We start from the raw sequence: 25,780 nt of genomic DNA, 5'->3' as shown, positions 1-25,780 counted from the left end.
AACCAGCTCAGGTTATCTAAGTCTTTTGGCCTCATGGCTCACTGGGTATACTTTTATACTGAATGCATTTGTTCTAAAATCTTATCTTCCTTATTGGCCTAAAGGCTAACTCTGTATGCTTAATACACTCTTATTCTATTAATTTGGCCTTGGGGCTCTATGGGATAGTTTTTATTGTATATTATTGTTAGGCTGACCATGCATCTTATTTTCAACGGCACAGTGCTGTTTTTTCCCTATGTCCCAGCCGTCTTGTTGTTTTAGTAAAAATATCATTTTTGTCCCGTTTTTTTTAAAAAATCTTCAAAAAACACTTAAATATTGGCGCAACATAACTTACAATCGTGATTATATTGTAGGATGGCTGCCATCGTAGGTAGTGTCATTCCTATAACCACAGGTAGGGACCAGTCACGTCAAATGAATGCCGAGAATTCCATGTGCCGGTGGTTACCACCACCGGCACATGGAATTCTCGGCATTCATTTGACTGAAAGAGACCAGAAATTTTTGTCATAGGCCTTTTACCCTGTTGGCCAAGATTTTTGCAGTTCCGGCAAATGCTAAGTTTTTATATATATTTAGTCATTTTATTGACTTAATTGTTATACTAAATTATTTTCTATAAGTAGCTTTATAGTTCTAGTCAAGCTTCTTGGTCTATTTGAATTTAGGTTTTGAAAGTTAATTCCTAGTGTCCGTAGATCTTACTGTTCGTAACTTGGCACCATTGTTATACGATACGGAATAGCGTAACATAAATCCCGAACTGCATACCATAAGGTTTAATGTAAAACTAAATAGCGATATACGTAGCACCGTATTAGAAATCTCTTAGATTAGTAATAGTATTATCAAATTAATCAGTAAAATTTATTAATCTTATTAAATTTCATTGTTAATTAAATTATACTTAAATGGAATCATGATCCAGACTACAGCAGAAAAGCAATGAGCACAAAGTAAACGTAGTATGGTGGCTTGCAGGAGAACCAAAGGGGAAATTCTCCAATGCATCACAGTCTAAAAAAAAAAAAAATGTGTGAAATGTCTGCAGTCCCGTCTAGAACAGGACATCATCTAGTCAAGGAAGATGACTGTGTGTGTGTGTTCTAGGTGCATAGACTGTGAAGAAATTAGGCGCCAACTCAGCATTCTGATGGGCGTCAATGAGAGTTTGAGGTGTAGGGTAGATGCCCTCGAAGAAATTAATATGAGGAACCCATCAAGCTCTCAGCTGCCCAACTCAATGCCAGAGCTCACTCCTGTGCATCAGGCAACACATCGGCAATCTCTAAGTCAGAATGCACTAGCCCCACGTGAAGTAGTTATTGTTGGTGACTCTATTGTCAGGGAGACAGGGAATATATTATGCAAAAAGGAGAGGTAGAACAGGACCAGGGTATGTCTGCCAGGTACAAAAGTTGATGACGTTGTAGAGCAGATATAATCTTTTAAGGGCACAAAAGGTGATATTGTTGTACATGTTGGCATTAATGACCTTAAGAGTAAGAGATCTGCAGATTTACTTAACAAGTACAGGTAAATGCCGAAAAAAAGTCGCGAGTTATGGTTAAATTTGAAAGTTTCTGCAATTCTGCCCGGACATGATACGAGAGAGAATACGATGAGAGCCTTGTCGATCATTTCAGCCCTGGAGAGACTGTACAAGGCTTAAGGGGTAGAATTTTTTTCAGCCTGGTCTGTGCTTGTTGACAGGAGAGATTGCTTCTACAAGGATGGGGTACACTTAAATAGAAAGGGGGGCAAGAATATTTGCTCATGCTATCGAGGCAGTGTTAGGTGGATTGGAAAACTGCTAGCTTGGGTGTGTGTGTGTGTGTGTGTGTGTGTGTGTGTGTGTGTGTGCTCCACCTAAATCATTTAAAACAGAAAATCTGTAAAGTGGACCTGATAAATAAAAAGATAGCTAAGAAATAAGAAGACAAAACATATTTTTGAAAAGAGAAGTAAAGTAAAAAAAAAAAAAAAGGGAGGATACACAGATTAAAAGATTAACAGTAGCTGCATGCAGAGGCAAAAGTGATTCTTGCACTGCTTCTGTTATAATGAGTAGCAGCCTAGAGAGCAAGTTGTGGGGATTTCAAGAGCTGCTGGGAGTTATCATGGAACAAGTAAATACATGGGCTGTGTTAGGGTAACTAAAAGTAACAACAGCTGCATGTATACTTGCATCCACACCAGTGCTAGAAGTATAGTAAATAAAATTGATGAATTTGAAGTGCTGATCAAGGCATCAAAGGCAGATATTGTTGGGATATTAAAGACATGGTGTCACACAGATATAAGCAGCGCAGAATTGGAATTTGATAAGTATAATGTGTACAGAAATTATAGACAGGGTAGGAAGGGAGGAGGGGTTATGCTGTTTAGAAACATAATAACTAAGGAAGGGCATCCAGTTGACATGGGTGGACAGTGCAATGTTGAGTCTGTTTGGTGTGACATAAACACTGGGAAAGGGAAAATGAGAGTAGGAGTGTTTTATAGGCCTAATGACTCTGATGAATACAACGAACAGTTGTGCAGAGAAATAGAGTGGACCAGTAAATCAGAATATCTTGTAATGGGGGATTTTAACTTCCCAGATATTGGCTGGAACTTGTGGGTTGGTCACACGCACACACTAACAAGACTTTTGAGGATTTATTGGAGGATTGTTTTCTACATCAACATGTTTGAGGGGCAACCAGATAGAGTAATACTCTTATTCTGATTATCAGCAGTGATTATTCTTGCATTAAAAATTTATGGATAAAGGAACCACTAGGTGACAGTGATCACAGTGTACTGATGTGAGATTTACTTAAAGATGTAACTACCATCGAGGGTAAAGGAAAGGGTTTTTGTTTTCATAAAAGTGACTACAGTGGTCTCAGACAGTTTTTGAATTCTATACAATAGGACCCATTGATGATGGATGTTACCAATGGTGAATTATAAATGGGAAGCCTTCAGGGACTTAATCTTGGAGGCTACTAGATTTTCATACCAACTAATAAATACTGTTCAAGGTTCAGGCCTAAATGGATATCAGATGAGTTAATGTGGCTCATGGCAGAGAAGTAAAATGCAAGGGATGCATATAAATTGTCAGGCGACACAGAAGCCTGCGGCAGATATTAACTAGTCTGTAATCAAGTCACAAAGTAGGTTAGGCAGGCAAAGGCAGATTATGAGAAATCTTTGTCAAAGGATGCAAAGAATAACAGCAAAGAGTTCTTTTGTTTAATTATATAAACTCTAGAAGGAAGGGGATGAATCAGATTGGTCCACTTAACATAGATGGTTCGACTATTGATAATCCTGCTAAGGTAGCTGATAAACTGAATGAGTATTTTGCGTCTTCATTCACATATGAGGAAATATTGAAGGAGAGGAATGCCAGAAGTTTATCAAACTCGAACAGGGAGCTAAGTGATTTTGTAATAACTGAGAGGAGAAATTGTTGAAATTAAACAAAAAAGGCACCTGGGGCAGATGGAATCTATCCAGTTATATTGAAGGAGCCAGCAAGGGAATTAAGCAAATCCTTGGCCATAATTTTGGGAACATCATTGGAGTTAAGTAAGTCCCCATTTACTGGACAAGTGCAAAGGGGGACACAAATAATTATAGACTTGTTAGTTTAACTTCTGTTTTGGGGAAAATAATGGAGTCCACTGGTTGAAGAGGTGATACAGAATCATCTAGACAAGACTGCAGTAATAGTTCAGGCACAGCATGGGTTTGTTAAAGGGAAGTCTTGTCTGACCAGTTTGATTGGATACTATGATGTGCTCACAAAGGAACTGGATGCAAAAAATAATTTTGATATCATATACACCTAATTCTGTTTTTACACGACAGATACGTTCCTAAAAAATTCGTGTGAAAAAAATTCGTGTAAAAAAAGACATTGTATTTGTGGAAGGAAAGACGATTGGTTCCGGATCTAAAAAATCAGTAAAAATAATTTAAAAAAAAACACATAAAAATATTCGTTTTAAGCTTATTATTTTATTTCAACAAAATACACATGTAATAATATGTAATGAAAATGTATTAAAGTAAATTTGTATGCATATGAAATGAAAAAAATTCTTCATGAACAAAAAAAATCTGTTTTACATATAACAAGATTTTATTCATTTTCACTTTCTGATAATAAACGGCGCATACGTTTGCGTACGACTGGAATATCACTAGAAATGTTGTGGACGTGGTCTTCTTCCTCTATTATGAAATTCTATCTGTGATCTCTTGAGAAAAATCAGCACGAGTCTCCTCTGGTGCTGATGTTTCACCGGTTTTTACGAACGAATTCAGTTATTAATCGTTGTGTTCGTGTTTTGGTTAGGCCGTTATATAATTCTCTGTAAGAGGCTGTCAACAACTTCAGTTCACGTTGAAACTTCCCAGCGCGTTCTTCATTAGGGTCATGTTTGACAAAATGATTACCTAATTTTCTGGCCAGTTCCAGACCTTCTTTTATTAAATCTGCATTTAGAACAAAATCATTTTCTTCATTATCACTACGTTCTGTGGGATAAGGAGTATCAAGGACAACCTCTAATATTTCATCTTCGCTTAGGGCTTTGTCGGTTAACAGTTCATCAATATCTTCAAACGATAGATCATCGAATCCTTCTCCACCAATTTTGTGTGCCATTGTAATTATGTTGGGAAATTCGGTCGTATTAGGGATGATGGGATCTTTGCTTTTTACACATTGTGGCCAAACCGCTTTCCAACACACATTTAAAGTTGCTGGTTTTAATTCAGTTAACGCTAATCCAACTTGATTGATACAATCCATAATTGAGAATTTCTTCCACACATTAATGACTGTTAGTGTTTCATCATTCAGTTTGTCCAAAACGTGTTGGAATGTTCGTTTTACGTAGTATGTTTTAATTGTCGCAATTATACCTTAGTCTAGCGGTTCTATCAAAGATGTAGTATTAGGTGGCAGAAATAAAATTTGTATGTTTGGGTGTTCCAAGACAGGATGGCCGGGTGCATTGTCAAGAAATCAGAAGAACTTTAAATTCGAGACCTTTCAAATTCATATAACATCTGACTTCTGGGGCGAAACACTTGTTGAACCATTCTGTAAAGATAGCAGTTGTCACCCAGGCCTTCTTGTTTGCCATCCAGTGAACAGGCAGTTTATTGATATCTACACCTTTCATTGAACGTGGGTTTAGGGCTCGATTTACCAGCAGTGGTTTCAACATACGATCTCCTGAAGCGTTGGAGGAAAATAACAAGGTCACACGATCCTTAGCTACCTTAAAACCACCAGCAGTTTTCTGCGATTTGGCTACATACGTTCTGTTCGGCATTCGTTTCCAGAAGAAACCAGTTTCATCTGCATTCCACACTTGATCAGGAGTGTATCCTCCGTCTTCAATAATTTTTGCAAGTTTCTGCGGGAATACTTTAGTGGCCGGTTCATCTGCAGATGCAGTTTCACCTTTAATTTTTATATTAGGAAGAGCATTCCTTTTAAGAAACCCTATCATCCAACCTGTACTCGCAAAAAATTCATACTTTCTGTTTAACTTTCTGTTTTTTGTTTGAGATGAAGTGCTTGACTTCTTTTCTTTAATCTGTCTGTAAATTCTTAGTGCTGTTTGCTTGATGGCATTTCCATCTACTGGTACTCTTTTTTGTGACTGATCTTCTATCCATATTACCAGAGCCTTTTCCATTTTTTCCTTGACAATATCTCTTGTATATGATGATGAATTAACACTTACTTTTGTTCCAGAACATACCGACTTCCTAATTGCAGCTTCATTTTTCTTAATAGTTCTTACGGTAGCTTCATGTACACCAAAATGCTTTCCTACACACGTAGCCCCTTGTCCAGTTGCAAGACGATCTAAAATTTGAATTTTAAGTTCCAAAGAACTCGCTTTCCTTTTCATTTTGGTAATAGGCGAATTATTCGACATTATATAAGGGCTACCGAAAAATATCTCAGTTATAGTTAATAAAAAAAGTATGAAAAATTTGTAAACTTACAATTTATTGACTATAGGCAAAATTAATAAATTTATATGTGCACAAATTTCACTAAAGATTCTTTCACTTTGAAATAGAGCTTACTACTAAATGTCTTTCGAAGATACAATGCACGAATACCGTAGATGTGCACCAAATTCAATAAAAACGTTGATGATTCATAGATACCTAGACGTACACATTGGTAAACAAAAGCACGCATTTCAAAACGCACACACTAGCTAATCTATTACACTAATAAATAGCTGATAATCACACTAATCTATTGGTGCGTGTAATATAGAAATGATACTAATATGCCACAAATAAAAAAAAAATTCTTAGAATTTAGGCAAAAAAAATTCATAGAAATCGTGTTAAATCAAAATGACTCGCGTAAAAAGAGATTGAAATATTTATTTTGAATTTGTGTTAAATCAAATTCGTGTAAAAAAAGTTCGTGCAAAAACAGAATTAGGTGTACTTGGATTTCAAGAAAGCTTTTGATATTGTTGTACGTGGAAGACTGCTGAACAAATTGGAGCAATATGGCATTAAGGGCAAATTGCTGCAATGGATAAAGAAAGAGATGGTTGAGTGGGAGACAGCACAGAGTGGTAATAAATTTAACTTCTCTTCATGGATCAATGTTATTAGCGGAGTCCCCCAGGGTCTAGTGCTGGGCGCATTGTTGTTTTGTGTGTTTGTCAATGAAGATATATCTGGCTTAATGTCCAAGTTTGCAGATGATACAAAGGTTAGCAGGGTTGTTAATGACAGTAATAAAGACGGTACACTACTGCAACAGGATATAGAAAGATAGGCAGATGGGCTGAGAAGTGTCTACTGAAATTTAACATTGACAAATGCAAAGTACTGCATATAGGTAGCAGTAACCCCAGAGATATGTACCAAGTGTGTGGTACTACAGTCAATGTAGTGGAGAATGAAAAAGACATGGGGGTAATTGTGTGCAGTCAGATATGAAGTTCTCCGAGCAGTGCAGACGGGCTGCCAGAGCAAATCTTGGAGTTTTGTCAATGATATATAGGAATTTTGCTAGCAGAGGCAAGGAGGTAATTATCCCTTTGTATAAGGCAATGGGCAGGCTATACCTTGAGTATTAGAGGCCTCATTTTAGAAAGGATGTATAGTTGCTAGTACAGAGAAGGGCAACAAGATTGGTGAGAGGAACAGAGGGGTGTGCTTTCAAAGAAAGGCTTAAGTTCTGCAAGTTGCGGCATCTGGAGACCAGACACCTGCGAGGTGATCTGATTGAGATGTATAAGGCCTTGAATGGTTTGAGCAGGCTCAGTGCTGATGGGATACTTCTGTTTGCTCAGATTAAGAACCTGAGGGGGCATAGATTCAAATTCAGGAAAAAGAGTTGTTGAATAGATATGTAGAAGTTTGCCTTTAGCCAGCTAATAGTTGATTGCTGGAACAGACTTCTATCTGTTGTTGTGGACGTTGATAGCTTAAATAAATTTAAGGCTGAACTAGACAAACATGTGGAGTGACTGGATGGGTGAAATGGGAAGGGGTTTTTTTTTTTTTTTTTTTTTGGCTGTTACTATATAAGTTTGCTTTCTTGCATCATATGCCTCAACTAATACTAATATGAGTTCAACAATGTGTTGTGTGTCAGTAGTTGATCAGTAGTCTGCAGTTGGCATTTGTTCTGTGTGCTTGTCAATTGTTGCATACACACTCTCTTGAAAGTTTTTATTTTATAATTTTAAAAGTTTTAAGCTTCAAAATTAAAATGTCAAAAAGGAGAAATTGCTCATTTAACAAAGTTCAAAAAGAATTCAAATTTATTAAACTCGACAATTGTTGTAGTGATAAAAGAAAAGTGGTTTGTGAACATTGTTATGTTCATTTTTCTGTTGCTGATGGAGGTAGGAGTGACATTAACCAACATCTACATGTCCAAAAACATAAGGGTGCTGAGAAAACTTTGTATTCGGTTCAAAGCATCAGCTCATTCATCATTCTGTTTTCATCGTTCCACATCCCGTTTTGGCGTCAAGGAATTATGGTCAGCCTAATTATTGTACTTTAAGCACTGTTCAAATCCTAAATCTGTATCTTACATACTATTGTAATTATATTTAAATTAAATCTGTATCTTACATACTATTGTAATTATATTTAAATTAAATCTGTATCTTACATACTATTGTAATTATATTTAAATATTTATATTTATATAACTACATACTTATAATAACAAGTATGTAGTTATTAGTTATATTTGTAATTACTTATATAGCACATATCATTTTAAAATTAAATGCATTTTAAGTTAAATTTTGGAACAGTACTAATCAGTCCCTTTGTTTATATTAGACAGTTTCACAACTTAAACTTAAACATAGAATATCACTGACAGATGAAGAATATAAAGAGGTTTTTGATGCTGTTTTGCTTTCCCCACAGAATGAATCTGGTATGTTTTGTTTTCTATTTCTCTCTTAATTAAAAATAGAATTATTATGCTTTAAAATATTCTGGAGTCCAGTACAAAATGGGAATAGGTTCTGTGAAAAGAATCAATGTGGTTATGGATCATGGCAATGATGATGAATCAGAAATCTCTAACTATAGAAAGCCATAACCAAGAAAAATTTTTGAGAACCTGCAATATTCCTTCTTATATGTGTCAGATGTATGCTGAAAAAGATTTAGCTTGTATTCCAAAACCACATAGAATTTGTGATTATAGTTTTTCTTGTCCATACTATACCCAAATTGTTAGTTATATTTGCCATGCATGTGAAGGCCAACTTCAGTAACTAAGAGCATTATTACTGCTAGAAAATGTGCACGAGGAGTTCTTTAGAAAAGGGAATACCAGAAGTTCATCAAAATCTAATAGGGAGCTAAATGATTATGTGATAGCTGAGAGGAAAGTAGAAAAGAAATTGTTGAAGCCTAACATAAAACACGCATGCGGGATGGATGGTAGTTAATCAATTATACAGGGTGTCTATAAATGGTGGAACACTTTCAATAATTTATTGCACATGGAGTTAGAGAGATACCATTTACTTATTTATACCATGTGAAAGAGTAAACATGAAAGTTTCCCAGTTGTTACTGCCGAGGTGTGTAGTTCGATCATTCGCCGCCAGTTGGTCACCACCGGCTTCCGGTCGAAAGAAGGCATTTTGTGTGGTACTGTTTAATAAGAACAAGTGTGCAACAGACATTCAAAGGAAATTTCGAAGTGCTTAAGGTAAAGCACCACCAACCAGGAAGGCTATTTACAAGTGGCATATGCAACGTGTAAACATGGGTTGCTTGTGTTTGGGAAAGAGCAGTGGCCGGCCTAGTGTTACTGTTGATAATGTGGAACGAGTGAGAGGGAGCCCCAATAAATCAGTGCGAAGAGCATCATGTGAGCTGCAAATGCCCTCCCCAACAGTATGGAAGGTTCTTAGTAAAAAACTTTCTATTAAGCTGTATAAATTGCAGTTGGTGCATATGTTAAAGGAAGACGACAAAGAGAAGCGTTTCCAATTTTGTTGTGAACTGCAAGGACTGAGAGAAGAACTTGATGACTTCTTTAATCGCATAGTGTTTAGCGATGAGGTCACATTTCATACCAATGGGAAGGTCAACCGACACAGTTGTCGAATCTAGGGCACCCAGAAATCTGAAGAGAGAATTCAATATGAGCGTGATTTGCTGAAGGTGAATGTTTTCTGCACCTTGTCACACCAAAAAATGTACGGACCTTACTTCTTTGCCGAGGGCACTGTAACTGGGATATTCTACCATGATATTCTTCAGTAGTGGTTGATGCCTCAAGTTCAGGAAGATAGTGATAACTATTTACCAGCAATATGGGGCTCCTCACCACTTCCATAATGATGTTCGGGATTGCCTTAACACCAAGCTACACAAGCACTGGATCGGACATGCCGGAGAAAGGGATGAATGTTTCTTAAAATGGCTGCCAAGATTACCTGACTTAACTCCATGTGATTTATTCTTGTGGGGCTACATAAAGGATCATGTTTATGTATCACCTTTGCCATGTGAAGTCCAGGAACTAAAGCAGAGAATTGAAGAAGCTACCACCACGGTCACACAGGATACGCTGGACAGGGTACGCCAATAGTTCGATTACCGTGTGGACATTTGCTGTGTCACACATGGTTCCCACATTGAATCGTTGTGAAGTGAAGTGATGTGATGTAAAAAAAATTTGACATTTTCTCTTTCACAAGGTATGTATGCCACTGATATCTGTCCTAGTCTTTGTGCAATAAATCACTGAAAGTGTTCCCACCATTTATAAACATCCTGTATTAGGGGAGGCAACAAAGAAGGTAAGCAAACTCTTAACCATAATTATGAGAGTATCTCTAAACACTGGCGATGTGCAAATGTATCCCCATTTCACAAACGGAATCATAGCACAATATCTTAGGCAGTGCATCCAGTTGACATGAGTGGTCAGTACATCGTTGAGTCAATTTGATGTGACATAAGAACTGGGGAAACAAAAGTGTAGGAGTATGTTATAGCCCAATTGACTGTGATGAGTACAACATTGTAGAGCAGATATCATCTTTTAAGGGCACAAAAGGTGATATAGTTGTACACAGCATTAATGAAAGAGTAGGAGGTCTGCAGACTTACTTAACAAGTACAGGGCAATGTTGAAAAATTGTCATGAGTTAAGGTTAAATTTGAAAGTCCCTGCAATTCTGCCTTGACACGACAGGATGGAGTATATGATGAGAGCCTTGTCAATCAGTTCAGCCCTGGAGAGGTTGTGCAAGGCTCCTGGGGTAGAATTTTTCCCGGTCTGGTATGTGCTTGTTAATAGGAGAGACTGCTTCTACAGGTATGGGATACACTTAAACAGAAAGGATGCAACAATATTTGTTGGTGCCATTGAGGCAGTGTTAGGTGGGTTGGAAAACTGCTAGCTTGGGGGAGGGATATAGACTAATAGATTAACAATAGCTGTGTAGATTGCAAGAATCACTTTCTCTGGAGAGAAAGTGATTCTTGCAATGCTTCTATTGGAATGAGCAGTAGCCTTGAAAGCAAGGTGCTCGGGATTTCAAGGGTTGCTGTGAGTTGTGTTAGGATAATGGGCTGTGTTAGGATAACTAGGAGTAAGAACAGGTGCATGTATACTTGCATGTACATCAGTGCTAGGAGTATAGTAAATAAATTTGAAGTGCTGATCAAGATATCAAATGCAGACATTGTTGAGATTTCAGAGATGTGGTGTATAGAAAAATGTATAGAAAAAGAACAGATGGGATAGGAGGGAAGTTATGCTCTTAGTTAAGAAGCACATAAAATCTAAGGCAGTGTGACCAGTGCAAAGTTGAGTTAGTTTGGTGTTCACATAAACACTAGGAAAGCAAAAATGAGAGTAGGAGTGTGTTATAGGCCTAATGATACTGATGAGTACAACAAACAAACAATGTACAGAGAAATAAAGAGTGGGCCAGTAAATCAGAATGTCTTATAATGAAGGAATTTTTAACTTTCTAGATATTGACTGGAACTTGTGGGTGGTCACTTCAGACTAGTAAGACTTTTGTGGATTTATTAGATGACTGTTTTCTACAGCAGCATGTTAGAGAAGCAGCAAGAGGTAATAATACTCTTGATCTGATTATCAGTAGTGATTATTCATGCATTAAGAATCTGCAGATAAAGGAACCACTAGGTGGATGTGGTCATTATGTACCGATGTGAGTTTTACTTAAAAGACGTAACTATTGTCAAGGGTAAAGGGAAGGGTATTTGTTAGGTTGATAACAGTGGTCTCACACAGTTTTTAAATTCTTCGTAGTGGGACCAACTGTTGATGTCACGAACAGTAAATTCTAAATGGAAACATTCAGAGAGGTAATCGTAGATGCTACTAGACTTTCCATACCAAGAAATAGTGTTCAAGGCTTATGCCTAAATGGATGTCAAATGAACTGATGAGACTTGAGGCAGAGGAAAAAAAAGTCATGGGATATATATAAATTATCAGGTGATACAGAACCCTATGGTAAATATAAACTAGTTTTTAATCAAGTGACAAAGGAGGTTAGGCAAGCTAAGGAAGATTATGAGAGGTCTCTGGCAAAGAATTCTTTACTTATATTAATGGTAGAAAGAGGATTTGAATCACAATAGTTCACTCAATGTCGATGGTTTAACTGTTGATGATCCTTGTCAGGTTGCTGACAAACTATATAGGTATTTTGTATCTACATTCACACATGAGTTCTTTAGGGAGGGGAATGCTAGAAGTTCATCAAAATCTAACAGTTATTTAAATGATTTTGTGATAACTGAGGGGAATATGGAAGAGAAAGTATTGAAGATTAACATAAAAATAGATTCTAGTGTGAATGGGATCTATGCAATTATATTAAGGGAGGCAGCAAAGGAGGTAAGCAAACCCCTAGCCATAATTATAAGAGTACCTTTGGATTCAGGGGAGGTCTCTGTGGACTGGAGATGTGTGAACATATTCCCAACTCACAGATGGGGATCGAAAGGTGTCATTAGTAATTACAGTCCCATTAGCTTAACTTGTCTTCCAGGGAAAATAATGGAGTTACATTGTAAAAGAAGCAGTGTAGGAACATCTAGACAGGAATGCAATTATTCGGCTGTCACAGCATGAATTTGTTAAGGAACAAACTTGTCTGATTGGATGCTATGATACAGTAACCAAGGAACTGGATGCAAAAAATAATTTTGATATCATATACTTGGATTTCAGGAATACTTTTGATACTTTTGAACATAAAAGACTGTTATATAAATTGGGGCAGCGTGGCATTAATGCCCTGATTGGATTGAGCAGGCTCAATGCTGTTAGCATTTTTGCCTCTTTCTCAGACTCCACACATCAGGGGACATAAATTCAAATTGAGAAAGGATGATTGCTGGATAGATGAGTGGGAGTTTGCCTTCTGCCAGTGGGTGGTTGATTATTGGAACAGACTTTCATCTCTTGTTGTTTGAATAAATTCAAAGAAAAACTAGACAAATTGTTTGGAGCGGGATGGATATGATGTCTGGGAATGGTTTTTTTCCCCTAATGCTTTATAGTTTTGCTCTCTTGCATCATTTGTCACTACTAATACCAATTGTTGCTAATGCATTATAGTAGAAAGAATTTTGAAAAGATCAGTTTGAAATACAGTGAGTTCTTACTTTACGCATATTTAAATTACATGAATTTAAAATAAAGCGTGTTTCCATATTTACGGAAAGTGCCACGAGAGGGAGATTACATACCCAAAGAGCTATTCAACCTCGACAAAACAGGTTTATATTAGAAAAACAATGCTTGATCTCACGTATATTTCCATTGCTGGAAAGTATTCGCCTGGCTTTAAGGTGGCGAAAGATCAACTAACACTTCTGTTTGGTGTTAATATGGAGAGTCATAAACTGAAACCTGTGTGCATTTACAACTATCAACTTGCACCCTTAAAGGTTACGACAGGTTGTACATACCCGTTTACTAGTACTCAAACCCTAAAGGATGGATGACTGTTGTTATTTTCAGAAGTTACCTTGGATGTCAGTTGTGACCAGAATTGGAAGTGTATTGCAAGGCAGAAGGAATTATGTTTAGTATCTTGCTTATTCTTAATAATGCCACGAGCCATCCACCCAGTATTGTTGGCGTCTGTCCCAATATCAAGATTGTTTTTTTCCCAGCAAATACAACCTCAATACTCCAGCCTATGGACCAACATGTAAGGTCTGATCTAATTGACAAGACCGACCATGACCAGATGAATATGCTGCAATATTGGTGAGCCTTCAATATAAAAGATGCTTTAAAATTCATTGATGCTGCATAGTGTATAGTTTCACATAACTGTATTCAAAGTTCGTGGCATAAGTTATGTCGGCACCTCTGTAGCCAGGTAGGAAGGAGCAGCAGTGTGTAGCACACACACACACACACACACATGCTTCTTGATTAGACCGGGGTTCGAGCCCGTCACCACCAAATACGGAGGATGTGGAGAGGTCAGGGAATGACCACTGCATATCCCAGAGCAATATGGCCTTAGTTGCTAATGCTCCTAAAAACCAAATAACATAAGTTATGTCCAGATCTTAGCAACTCCTTTAAAGGCTCTAATACCGATGAAGATTATGGACAAATGCGTGAAACTCGCTAAAAAGATAGAGTTCACTGAAGAGGAGACAACTGATGTTGATGATTTAATTGATTTGCATCATCAGGAATTGTCAAATTAAGATCTGTTTGCACTGGAGCAGCATCGCATTCAACAGGAGGAGGCAGCAGCGAGCGAAAGCCCAGAGATTAAAGAAGAATGGTTCCATTCTTCTTTAATCTCACAATGAAAGGAATATCAAAATCATTAAATCTTATAGATTAAGGCCTAAATCTGTTACTTAAAGATCCTAATCTTGAACAAAGCTCTAAAGTGCAATGTAAAGTTATGCTAGAACTTGGTTGCTACTATGAGCTGTAATGTGAAAAGAGGAAACGTGCAAAGCAACTAACTCTGGATTTGTACGTACCGGTAGAGGTAACTTAGCTAGATGCAAGAGTTGCTCTCATGGGGTGATTATTGTATTTTTATGGTGATTATTTACATTATGCATGAATTTAAATTGCACAAGACGTTCTGGAACGTAACTTTCACATAAATTAAGAAGTCACTGTAGTTTGTGTGCATTTACATTGTGCATAGGTATTGTACAGTATTTAATTGTTGCTGGATTCATTATCTTGCCTATCTCAGTAGAATAATATGAACTGTAGATAATTTTATGTATGTCTCATTCTCTCTGTCTGATTAATCAAAGTTACAATTGGTAGAAGTTCCGTCATTTGTAATCATGTATGTTTTTATTATTATTAATAATAATTTGCCAAAATTTCATTTCATTGTTTCATACCTCTTTTTTTTTTCTTTTTTTCTTTTTTTTAAAGAAAACTCTATCCAAACACAAAATGTATTAAAACTTATAGTACCATGCGTGGGTTGGAAGCCGAAAAGGTGAAAGAAGATACTTGTTGGCATTAGATTTGAATTTCTGTAGTTTGTAATTTTCGGGAGATTCCATATATTTGAAATACAGACACTTAACAAAATAATAAAAATGATCTTTGATTTTATTGTTAGTCAAATATTAACTCATTTATAAATACTCATTATTTATACTCTTGTAAATAATCATGGTGTTGTTTTCACTTATGCAGAATCACCAACAGTTTCTGGCATAGTGCAAAAAAAAGAGTCTGTTGAAGAAATTTTAAAAGTAAGTGCTTTAAATGCTATTTTAAGTACTATTAATGTGCTTTGAATGCATGTTAATACCTTTAACCATGAAAGAAGTGTTTTGAGCTTAGAACTTAATCCAGTGTTATTTCATATTTGTGTAAAATGTTATGTGTGTGTGTGTGTGTATATATATATATTTCCCCCCCCCCTTCTGATTAATGAAAAACAAAAAAGGATGATGGGTTCAACTTTTCTTCTCAGTGAAATTGTTTATATAATAGAAATTTTAATTGAAACAATTATATTATAATTATACATTGAAATATAGTATGAGAAACTATTTTATTTATATTAGAAAGTGTCAGACCCAAAGGGGAAACCTACAAGATCTCTATCAGATGAAGAATATAAAGAGATTTTTGATGCTGTCTTGCTTGCCCAGCAGAGTGAATCAGGTACATTTTGTCTTATTAACAATATGTTATTGTGCTTTAAATTGTTGTGATGGAATCCAGGACTAGTAAGTTATTTTTACTGAATTGTATGAAGACTGATCCATTGCTTTGTGAAAGCCACTATCTCATATATTCTCTATCCTTGTTTGTTGGCACCTCCGTAGTCAGGTGGGCAGGAGCAGCAGTGCATAGCACATGCTTCTTGATTAGACAAGTGTTCGAGCCCGCGACCACCAAATACGGAGGATGCTGAAAGGTTAGAGAATGACCACCGCATATCCCTGGAACAATATGGCCTTAGTTGCTAATGCTCCTAAAAACCAAATAACAACAACCTTGTTTGTTATTCTCATGTGGGATTATTTGATTGTTTACTAATGAAAATAATTTACACCATACATCTTGCTTTTGAAGATGTATGGTGTTGTAAAGCAGGATTTCCCAAAGTAGTGTCTGAGCCCAGTACCAATCCACGAACGACTTATTTGAAATAACTATAATAAAATTTCCTGAAAAAATGAAAATGTAATAAAATACCAAATACAGGAACTCCCTGACTTATGTAAGTGTTGTGTTCCCCGGAACGCTACGTAAGTCGAGTTTTACTAAAGTCGGAATTTCTCCATGCTTGTGCAGCACTTGCTGAATTGATTGAATCAAAAAAGAAATGTTCGATAAACATGTAAATAGAATTATTTATTGTATTTATACTATGTATATATTAAGTGCAATAGCATCATTAATACACAGCCATTTCTGAATAAACAGAATATTTGTAAGGCGGCATCGTTTTAAGTTATATCTCATATTGTGAATACTTTCACAATGAGTTGCCATGATATTGCACTACTTCGAATAAGTAATGCTTCACCTAAGGAGAAGATTAGCGTTACTTATTCTCAGATAGGTACCACCACCCAGATGGCACCATTTCAGGGCTTTTTTGTATTTGTGTGGGATAATAACTCGACTATCCAATTGTCCCTATTAGACTTAGAAAAGCAAAAAGGTAGAGGGAAAGTAACAGTAGGAGTGGAAGAGGAAAAGAAATGGTGTAGAAGAATGAAAGGAACAGTAACTCCTTCAACTCATACCACTCAAAAACTCCTTGAATAGGCAACACTTCCCCAGTGGGGAAGACTGTTGTTACCTATTCTTGGAAACTCCGGACATCATCAGGCTCCCCTGGTGCCGTTTCAGGGCTATTTTGTATATGTGTGGGATAATAACTCAACTATCCACTTGTCTCTATTAGACTTAGAAAGGCAGAAAGGTAGAGGGAAAGTAATACTAGGAGTGGAAGAGGAAAAGAAACGGTGTAGAAGAATGAAAGAGACATAACTCCTTCAACTCACACCACTCAAAAACTCAAACTCCTTGAATAGGCAATGCTTCCCCAGTGGGGAACACTGTTGTTACCTATTGTTGGAAATTCCGAACATCATCAGACTCCCTGGTGCCGTTTCAGGGCTATTTGGCCCTTCTTCGGTGGGTGGGTAGGTACCCAAGTGATGCAACGATGGCAAAACAGTTATGAAGTATAACTCCACAATATGAGAGATGCCTGATGGTGTATGATGAATGTAGACTAAGATGCATTTAGGGCTAAAGCCTCAGGCTGCGAGCAAATTTAGACTATGTATATATTAAGTGCAATAGCATTAGTAGAGGCATTTGATGCAAGAAAGCAAGCTTATGCAGCATCAGCCAAAAATAAATAAATAAATAAAAAATAACCACTTCCACTTCACCCCTCTGTTCGTTCGAAATACCTGTCCAGCTGAGCCTTAAACTTATTTAGGCTATCAACTTCCATGACAAGGGATGGAAGTCTATTCCAGCAACCAACCACCCGCTGGCTAAAGGCAAATTTCCTCACATCTATCCTACATCTGTCTTTCCTCAATTTGAATTTATGCCCTCTCAGGTGATTATTCTGAGCAAGAGGAAGAATCCCATCAGCATTGAGCATGCTCAAACCATTCAAGGCTTTATACACCTCTATCAGATCACCTCGCCGGTGCCTAGTCTCCAGACACTGTAATTTGCAAAACTTAAGCCTTTCTTCGTAAGACCACCCCTTTGTTCCATTCACTAATCTTGTTGCCCCTCTCTGTACTCATTCCAGCATCATTAATACACAGCCATTTCTGAATAAACAGAATATTTGTAAGGCGGCATCGTTTTAAGTTATATCTCATATTGTGAATACCTTCACAACGAGTTGCCATGATATTGCACATCATTGCATCACTTGGGTACCTATCCACCCACCGAAGAAGGGCCAAATAGCCCTGAAACGTTGCCGTCTGGGTGGTGGTACCTATCTGAGAATAAGTAACACTAATCTTCTCCTTAGGTGAAGCATTACTTATTCGAAGTAGTGCAATATCATGGCAACTCGTTGTGAAGGTATTCACAATATGAGATATAACTTAAAACAATGCCACCTTACAAATATTCTGTTTATTCAGAAATGGCTGTGTATTAATGATGCTATTGTACTTTATATATACATAGTCTAAATTTGCTTGCAGCTTGAGGCTTTAGCCCTAAATGCATCTTAGTCTAAATACATCGTACACCATCAGGCATCTCTCATATTGTGGAGTAATACTTCATAACTGTTTTGCCATCATTGCATCACTTGAGTACCTACCCACCCACCAAAGAAGGGGCAAAGAGCCCTGAAACGGCACCAGGGGGAGCCTGATGATGTCTGGAGTTTCCAAGAATAGGTAACAACAGCCTTCTCCACTGGGGAAGCGTTGCCTATTCAAGGAGTTTGAGTTTTTGAGTGGTGTGAGTTGAAGGAGTTACTGTCCCTTTCATTCTTCTACACCGTTTCTTTTCCTCTTCCACTCCTACTGTTACTTTCCCTCTACCTTTTTGCTTTTCTAAGTCTAATAGGGACAATTGGATAGTCGAGTTATTATCCCACACAAATACAAAAAAGCCCTGGAATGGTGCCATCTGGGTGGTGGTACCTATCTGAGAATAAGTAACACTAGTCTTCTCCTTAGGTGAAGTGTTACTTATTCAAAGTAGTACAATATCATGGCAACTCGTTGTGAAAGTATTCACAATATGAGATATAACTTAAAACGATGCTGCCTTACAAATATTCTGTTTATTCAGAAATGGCTGTGTATTAATGATGCTATTGCACTTAATATATACATAGTCTAAATGGATGGCTGGACGGTGGCATTTTTCTTTTCACAGTATATATTTCTTTGTAGTAAGCAAGCATATCATTCACTCTGTTAATTTTTAACAGAGGGGTGAATGATATGCTGTCATTCGCTGTCAGGATCCATCTTCTCAAATCTCGCCATTTCCATATCTTTACTCCTCCACGTCTTTGGCATCAACCTCCAACTGAAGTAGCTCTGCAACTTTTACAATCTTATCTGTAACTTCTTCATATGATTCGTCTTTTTCAAATCCTTCGAAGCCTTTTACGTGCCGTGGGCATATTTTCTTCAAAGCGCCATTTAAACAACTTTTAGTAATTTTTGCCCAGGCCTTATTATTGTTTAAGATGGCATAGTAAATATTGTAAGATTTCCAAGTCTCTTAATGTAAAACTTTTCTCAGTCTACTGCAGACAATGTCTGAGCAAATTTGTGAGTAAATAGTATACTTTTAAATTCGAAATAACATGCTGATCCATAGGTTGGATGAGTGAAGTCGTGTTTTTGCAGTAGAAATATGACTCTCACATTCGAATTGATGTCATCTAGATGCATAGGATGTCCAGGAGCATTATCTAATAGAAGTAAAATCTCGAAAGGAACGTCGTTGTCTTTACAATATTTTTCAACCTCAGGAATGAAGCAGCATTTAAACCAATCCTCAAAGAAAGATATTGTTATCCCTGCTCTCTGGTTCCATCGGAAATGCAAGGGTAGGGTGGCTTTATTGATGCCCTTAAAAGCACAAGGATTTCCAGAATGGTACAAAAGCAGTGGTTTTAATCTGTAATCTCCCACTGCATTAGCCCGAAGCAAGAGCGTGGCCCTATCCTTTGAAGCTTTGAAACCTAGCATTGTCTTTTCCTCTTTGGCAATGTATGTTCGATCTGGCATTTTTTTCCAATGCAAAGCAATCTTGTCAATGTTAAAAATTTGCTGCATTTAGTAGCTGCCTTCATCAATAATTTTTTCCAACACAGCACAAAATTTCTCTGCAGCTGCAGAATCGGCACTGGCGACTTCACCGCATACTTTAACGTTGTGGAAACCATTGTGATGCTTGAACCTATTAAATCACCTGTTGCTTGCCACGAACTTGAGTTGGGGTTCGCTGTACTTATCCTTAATATCTTCATAAATACTTCTTGCTTTTGCTTGAATGGTCATTAGACTCAGGGGCACTTGCTTCTGAATCTGATTTTCCATCCATATTATTAATAACTTTTCCATCTTCAATATAGCACCTGAACGCTGTTTTATGATCACTGTTATCTTAAGTGCGTTGATCCTTTGATTATCCTTTAAAATAGTATTCACTGTTGAAGTAGTGAGAGAGACCTAATTCCTTTGCAATAGATGACAAACTTAGTCCTGCTTCTTAATTAATAATCTTTGTTTCTAAATCAATTTTGTTTTGTTTCTTGGCACTACCACCACTTGCACTTTTCGTTGGTCGCTTTCCCTTCATTATTGTAATATGTAATAGGAATGAAGAGAAGTTTCTGAAAATTAGTTTTTTTATGTGATTGAAGATTTCAGTGAAGGGGAACACATTTCACCATAATACTGTAACGAAAAAACCCACACAATTCCAGTTATCGGGATTATCGCAAATGCAATAAGGTCGAGTTTATTACCAATTTATAATTATATGCACTAACAGAAACGCCCAATAAACCGGAATGTGCAAATTGTTTTTGTTGTTTTATGGTCGTGACATCCAGAAATGTGTTTGAGAAAAATATCACAAAGGCATTCAAAATTGATTCTTATAATAGGAACATATGATATGATTCTTATAATAGGAACATATGATAATGATGAAAGGGTAGTGCAATTTTCATTACTTTTAAAGAGATAAATAGCTTAGTAATATAGGGAAATTTTCAACTTCCAAGGACTAGGAACCAATTACAAAAAAAAAAAACAAAAAAAAAAACGTTTTATTGGGTTCACATTACGATATTTTCACGATACCTCTATTTTTTTCTTATGTGATGCAAAATACGTTTCAACAATTTTTTTATGTTTGCACTGGCTGGCAAAAACCTATGTAAAGTCGAGTATTGCGTAAGTCGGGGAGTTCCTGTACCCAGTTATACTAAAAATAAATTTAATGCTTTTATAATTTACTAAATTTATATCTGTGATGCCTCCAGACGACTATGTGTCTGAGGTGACAGACTGCCTGTGCCACAGAGTAGTAAGATAGGTTAGTACTCTGTAGTTATCTTATTACTCTGTGGCCTGTGCCATCTCTAACTTATGAACCATGCCCCAGTCATCAATGGTCAGTGAGAATCCGATAAGCGGAGTGTACATGCCTATTGTTGTCTTATTCTCTTTTGTTGCTTGTGAAGAGATAAATTTAATACATAGTATTACACATTTTTTAAAAATAAATATTTATATAGACATCCTGTCATTTTTAATATGGATAAGTGGCTGAATAAATATCCACCTAACAAGTCAAGTGATGTGCAGCCTAGTACAAGTAGAGATAATGGAAATAATATTAATAAACCCCCTGGCAATGGGCAGACTGACAGCATGGAAAAGAAATCCAAAATCTCTCAGACAGGGCAGTATTACAAAGATTATTTAAAATTTGGTTTTATCTGCGATAACCAGATGCCATTGTGCGTTATTTGTTTTGAAATATTGTCAAATGAATGCACAAAACCGTCAAAACTGAAATGGCACTTAGATTGTGTGCATCCAGAATACTCAAATAAGCCAAAGGAATTTTTCATTAATAAGAAAAATGAATATATATCACATAAAAAAAGTTTTGTAAACATGGTTTCCGTGAGATGTTGCAAAGCACTTCCTAATTCATTTCACAAATATACGTGGTCTCAATTCTAATCTCAACAATGTCCATTTCCACTTGCAGTCTGCTAAACCCCACATACTTTTTCTAACAGAATTTCAGTTGATTCAACTACTCATCTCAGATACCCAAATTATTCGCTGTATGATTCCTTTTGCCTCAAAGGTGGCACTTGTGCATATGTCCGTTCTGATATTCCCTGTCAGAGACTTGGCAATTTGGAATCTCCTCTCTTTGATCTTCTCTGGCTTAAAATCTCGCTACCTCATTGTGTCAAATTCGTCTGTTGTCTCTACCGTTCTCCCAACTCCACTAATCACTTGGAGCTCTTTGACTTCCTCTCTTTGCAACTTGACTTTCTCCAGTCCAACTTTCCTAACAGTGAGGTAATTTTCCTTGGTGATTTTAATGTTCACAACTCCAGCTGGCTTCTGTTTTCTAGTCACTCCGACTCAGCTGGTCGAGATGCTGAGGCTTTTGCAATTACTAATGACCTTGCACAGATTGTTCATTTACCTACAAGAATACCGGACAGTCCTAATCTTGATCACAATCACCAAGTTGTGATCAAGATCACAACTTGGTGATTGTCTCTTCTCCGATGGAGCCTTTATCTCATGGCTATTCCCAACCTCGTGGTATTTGGCATTACAAGAATGCAAAATGGGATGGCTTGCGAGATTTCTTTTCTTCTTTTCCTTGGTCGGATTACTGTTTCAAAACTTCTGATGTCAACATTTTCTCAGATCGTGTCAGTGAAATTATTCTTGCAGGAATGGAATCCTTTATCCCACACTCCACTTTAAAATCTTGTCCTTTATCTAAACCTTGGTTTTCCAATAAATGTGCTAAGGCTGTTCAAGAGATGAATGCTACATATCGTAATTGGCTTGTTTCTAATTCTTCAGTTTCATTTTCTGCCTACACCAAAGCTCGCAAAAATTTTAAAGCAATTATTAATCAGTCCAAAGTAGAGTTTGAACAGGCTAAGAGTAGAAAACTTGCTTCTTGTCCTAATTGTAGCCGAGCATTCTGGTCTCTTGCCAAAGCTATTGGCCACAACTTTTGCCCATCTCTGCTCCCACCTCTGTTCAAACCAGATGGTTCTGTTGTCACTTCAACCAAGGATACAGCTGACCTGCTAGCATCCCATTTTATTTCAAACTCATGTATTAATGATCTTGATAAAACACCTCCCACCATTGCCAACATGCTCCATTCAATCCCACCTGTGGTCTTCTGTCAAAAGGATGTCAGGATTTTGACGAATCTTGATGCTAAGAAAGTTCCAGGTCCCGATGGTATTTCTCCACTTGTTCTCAAAACCTGTGCTCCTGAACTTACTCCTATTCTTTGCCGCTTTTTTTCATTTTCTTATTCCAAAGGTGTTTTTCTTTCTGCTTGGAAATTTGCTCATATCCAGCCAGTTCCTAAAAAGGGTGACAAATCCCATCCATCCAGTTATCGTCCCATTGCAATTACTTCTACTCTTTCTAAAGTAATGGATAAATCAATTAACCGCCAACTCTTAAACTACCTAGAAACCTTCCATCTAATCAACGATCGCCAGTATGGATTCCATCAGTGTCGATCCACTGGTGATATTCTGGCTTATGTTACCCATTTACGGACTAATTCAATGGAAAGGTTCAGTGAAACACAAGTAGTTGCTCTTGATATCTCAAAGGCTTTCGATTGTGTTTGGCATAAAGGTCTTCTAAACAAGTTTCCATCTTATGGTTTGCCAACTGTTTTTAGTAATTGGTTATCCAGTTTTCTCTCTGATCGCCCACTGAGGGTGATGGCAGATGGCTCTCTGTCTTCTAACTTTAGCATTAGCATTTTAGCATTAGCATTAGTAGAGGCATATGATGTAAGAAAGCAATCTTATGCAGCATCAGCCAAAAAAAAAAAAAACCCTTCCACTTCACCCCTCCGTTCGTTTGAAAAACTGTCCAGCTGAGCCTTAAATTTATTTAGGCTATCAACTTCCGCAACAAGGGATGGAAGTCTGTTCCACCAACCAACTACCCGCTGGCTAAAGGCAAATTTCCGCACATCTATCCTACATCTGTCTTTCCTCAGTTTGAATTTATGCCCTCTCAGGTGATTATTCTGAGCAAGAGGCAGTATCCCATCAGCATTGAGCATGCTCAAACCATTCAAGGCTTTATACACCTCTATCAGATCACCTCGCTGGTGCCTAGTCTCCAGACACTGTAATTTGTAAAACTTAAGCCTTTCTTCGTAAGAGAAACCCTTCATTCTGTTCACTAACCTTGTTGCCCTTCTCTGTACTTGTTCCAGCAGCTGTACATCCTTCTTGAAATGAGGCCTCCAGACCTGTATACAGTACTCAAGGTGCGGCCTGACCATTGCCTTATACAAGGGAATAATCACCTCCCTATCCCTGCTAGAAAAATTCCTGTATATCATTGATAAGCTCTTGCAGCCCATCTTCACTGCTCAGAGAACTTCATATCTGCCTGCACAATTACCCCAGGTTCTTTTCATTCTCTACCACTGTCAGTATAGTACCACAGAGTTGATACGTTGCTCTGGGGTTGCTGTTTCCCATATGTAGTATTTTACATTTGTCAATGTTAAACTTCATTTGCCACCTCCCGGCCCATCTGCTCAACCTTTCCAGATCCTGTTGCAGCAGCATAGCGTCAGTAGCGTCCTTAACAACCCTGCCAACATTTGTATCGTCTGCAAACTTGGACACTAAGCTTGATATACCATCATCAATATTATTTATAAATACAGAAAACAACAATGGTCCCAACACTGAACCCTGGGGGACTCCACTAATAACATTAGTCCACGATGAGCAGTGTTCATTAATTACCACTCTCTGTCTTCTGCCACTCAACCATCCCTTTATCCATAGCAACAATTTGCCACCAATGCCACACTGCTCAAATTTGTGCAGCAGTCTTCCATGTGCAACAGTATCAAAAGCCTTTCTAAGATCCAAATATATAATATCAAAGTTATTCCCTGCATCCAATTCTTTTGTGACTACATCATAGTATCCAATCAAATTATTTAGGCAAGACCTTCCATTAACAAAACCATGTTGTGTCTGAGCTATAACTGAATTCCTGTCCAGATGATCCTCCAGTGCTTCTTTAACCAGTGCTTCCATTAATTTTCCTGGAACAGAAGTTAAACTCACAGGTCTATAATTACTTGTGTCAGCCTTTGATCCTCCTTTGTGAATTGGGGTTACATTTGCACATCTCCAGTCTGTGGGTACCTCCCCTGAGTCCAAGGAAGCTCTCATAATTATGGCTAAGGGTTTGCTTACTTCCTTTGCTGCCTCCTTTAATATAACTGGATAGATCCCATCCACCCCAGGTGCCTTTCTTGTATTTGTCTTCAACAATCCGAGTGGGTAAAGTACCTGCCCGGCAACCCAAAGGTCGCGGGTTCGATTCCCGCCTCGGGCTTGGATCAAAGTACTGCAAAAACCTTGGGAGGTGCAATATGGCCACAGAAGCCAATGCGCCAATAACTACCAAATCAAAAAAAAAAAAAAAAAAAAGTCTTCAACAATTTCTCCTCCACTTTACTTTCAATTATTACAAGATCATCTAGCTCACTGCCATTGTTTACTTCCTCTATGGCATTCCCCTTCCTGAATAACTCCTCATGTGTGAATGTAGATGCAAAATATTGATTTAATTTGTTAGCTACCTGAGCAGGATCATGAACAGTTGAACCATCGATATCAAGTGGACCAATCTGATTCATCCCCTTCCTTCTAGAGTTTACATAAGTAAAGAACTGCTTGCTGTTTTTCTTTGCATCCCTTGCCAAAGATTTCTCGTAATCTGCCTTTGCCTGCCTAACCTCCTTTGTAACTTGGTTACAAATCAACTTATATCTATCATAGGCATCTGTGTTACATGTTAATTTATATGTATCCCATGCATTTTCTTCTCTGCCATATGTCTCATTAGTTCATCTCACATCCATTTAGGCCTGATCCTTGAACAATATTTCTTAGTTGGTATGTAA

General features: G+C 37.4%; 1 protein-coding gene across 1 annotated transcript in view; it reads left to right on the top strand.

The window, feature by feature from the left end:
• The window catches only part of LOC150085382 (uncharacterized), a 69,974-nt gene extending 54,200 nt beyond the window's left edge, over nucleotides 1-15,774 (top strand). Inside the window, exons 3-5 of the mRNA XM_090374547.1 lie at nucleotides 8,365-8,464; nucleotides 15,248-15,306; nucleotides 15,625-15,774. Coding sequence (XP_090230673.1) covers nucleotides 8,365-8,464; nucleotides 15,248-15,306; nucleotides 15,625-15,774 — 309 coding nt within the window. The remainder of the gene's footprint in view (nucleotides 1-8,364; nucleotides 8,465-15,247; nucleotides 15,307-15,624) is intronic.
• The last annotated feature ends 10,006 nt before the right edge of the window (nucleotides 15,775-25,780 follow it).

Source organism: Mastigoproctus giganteus, chromosome 5 (genome assembly GCF_048544385.1).
Source record: "Mastigoproctus giganteus isolate SK-2022 chromosome 5, ASM4854438v1, whole genome shotgun sequence".
Classification (NCBI taxonomy): Eukaryota; Metazoa; Arthropoda; class Arachnida; order Uropygi; family Thelyphonidae; genus Mastigoproctus; species Mastigoproctus giganteus.
This window is presented reverse-complemented; position numbering and strand designations above follow the sequence as displayed.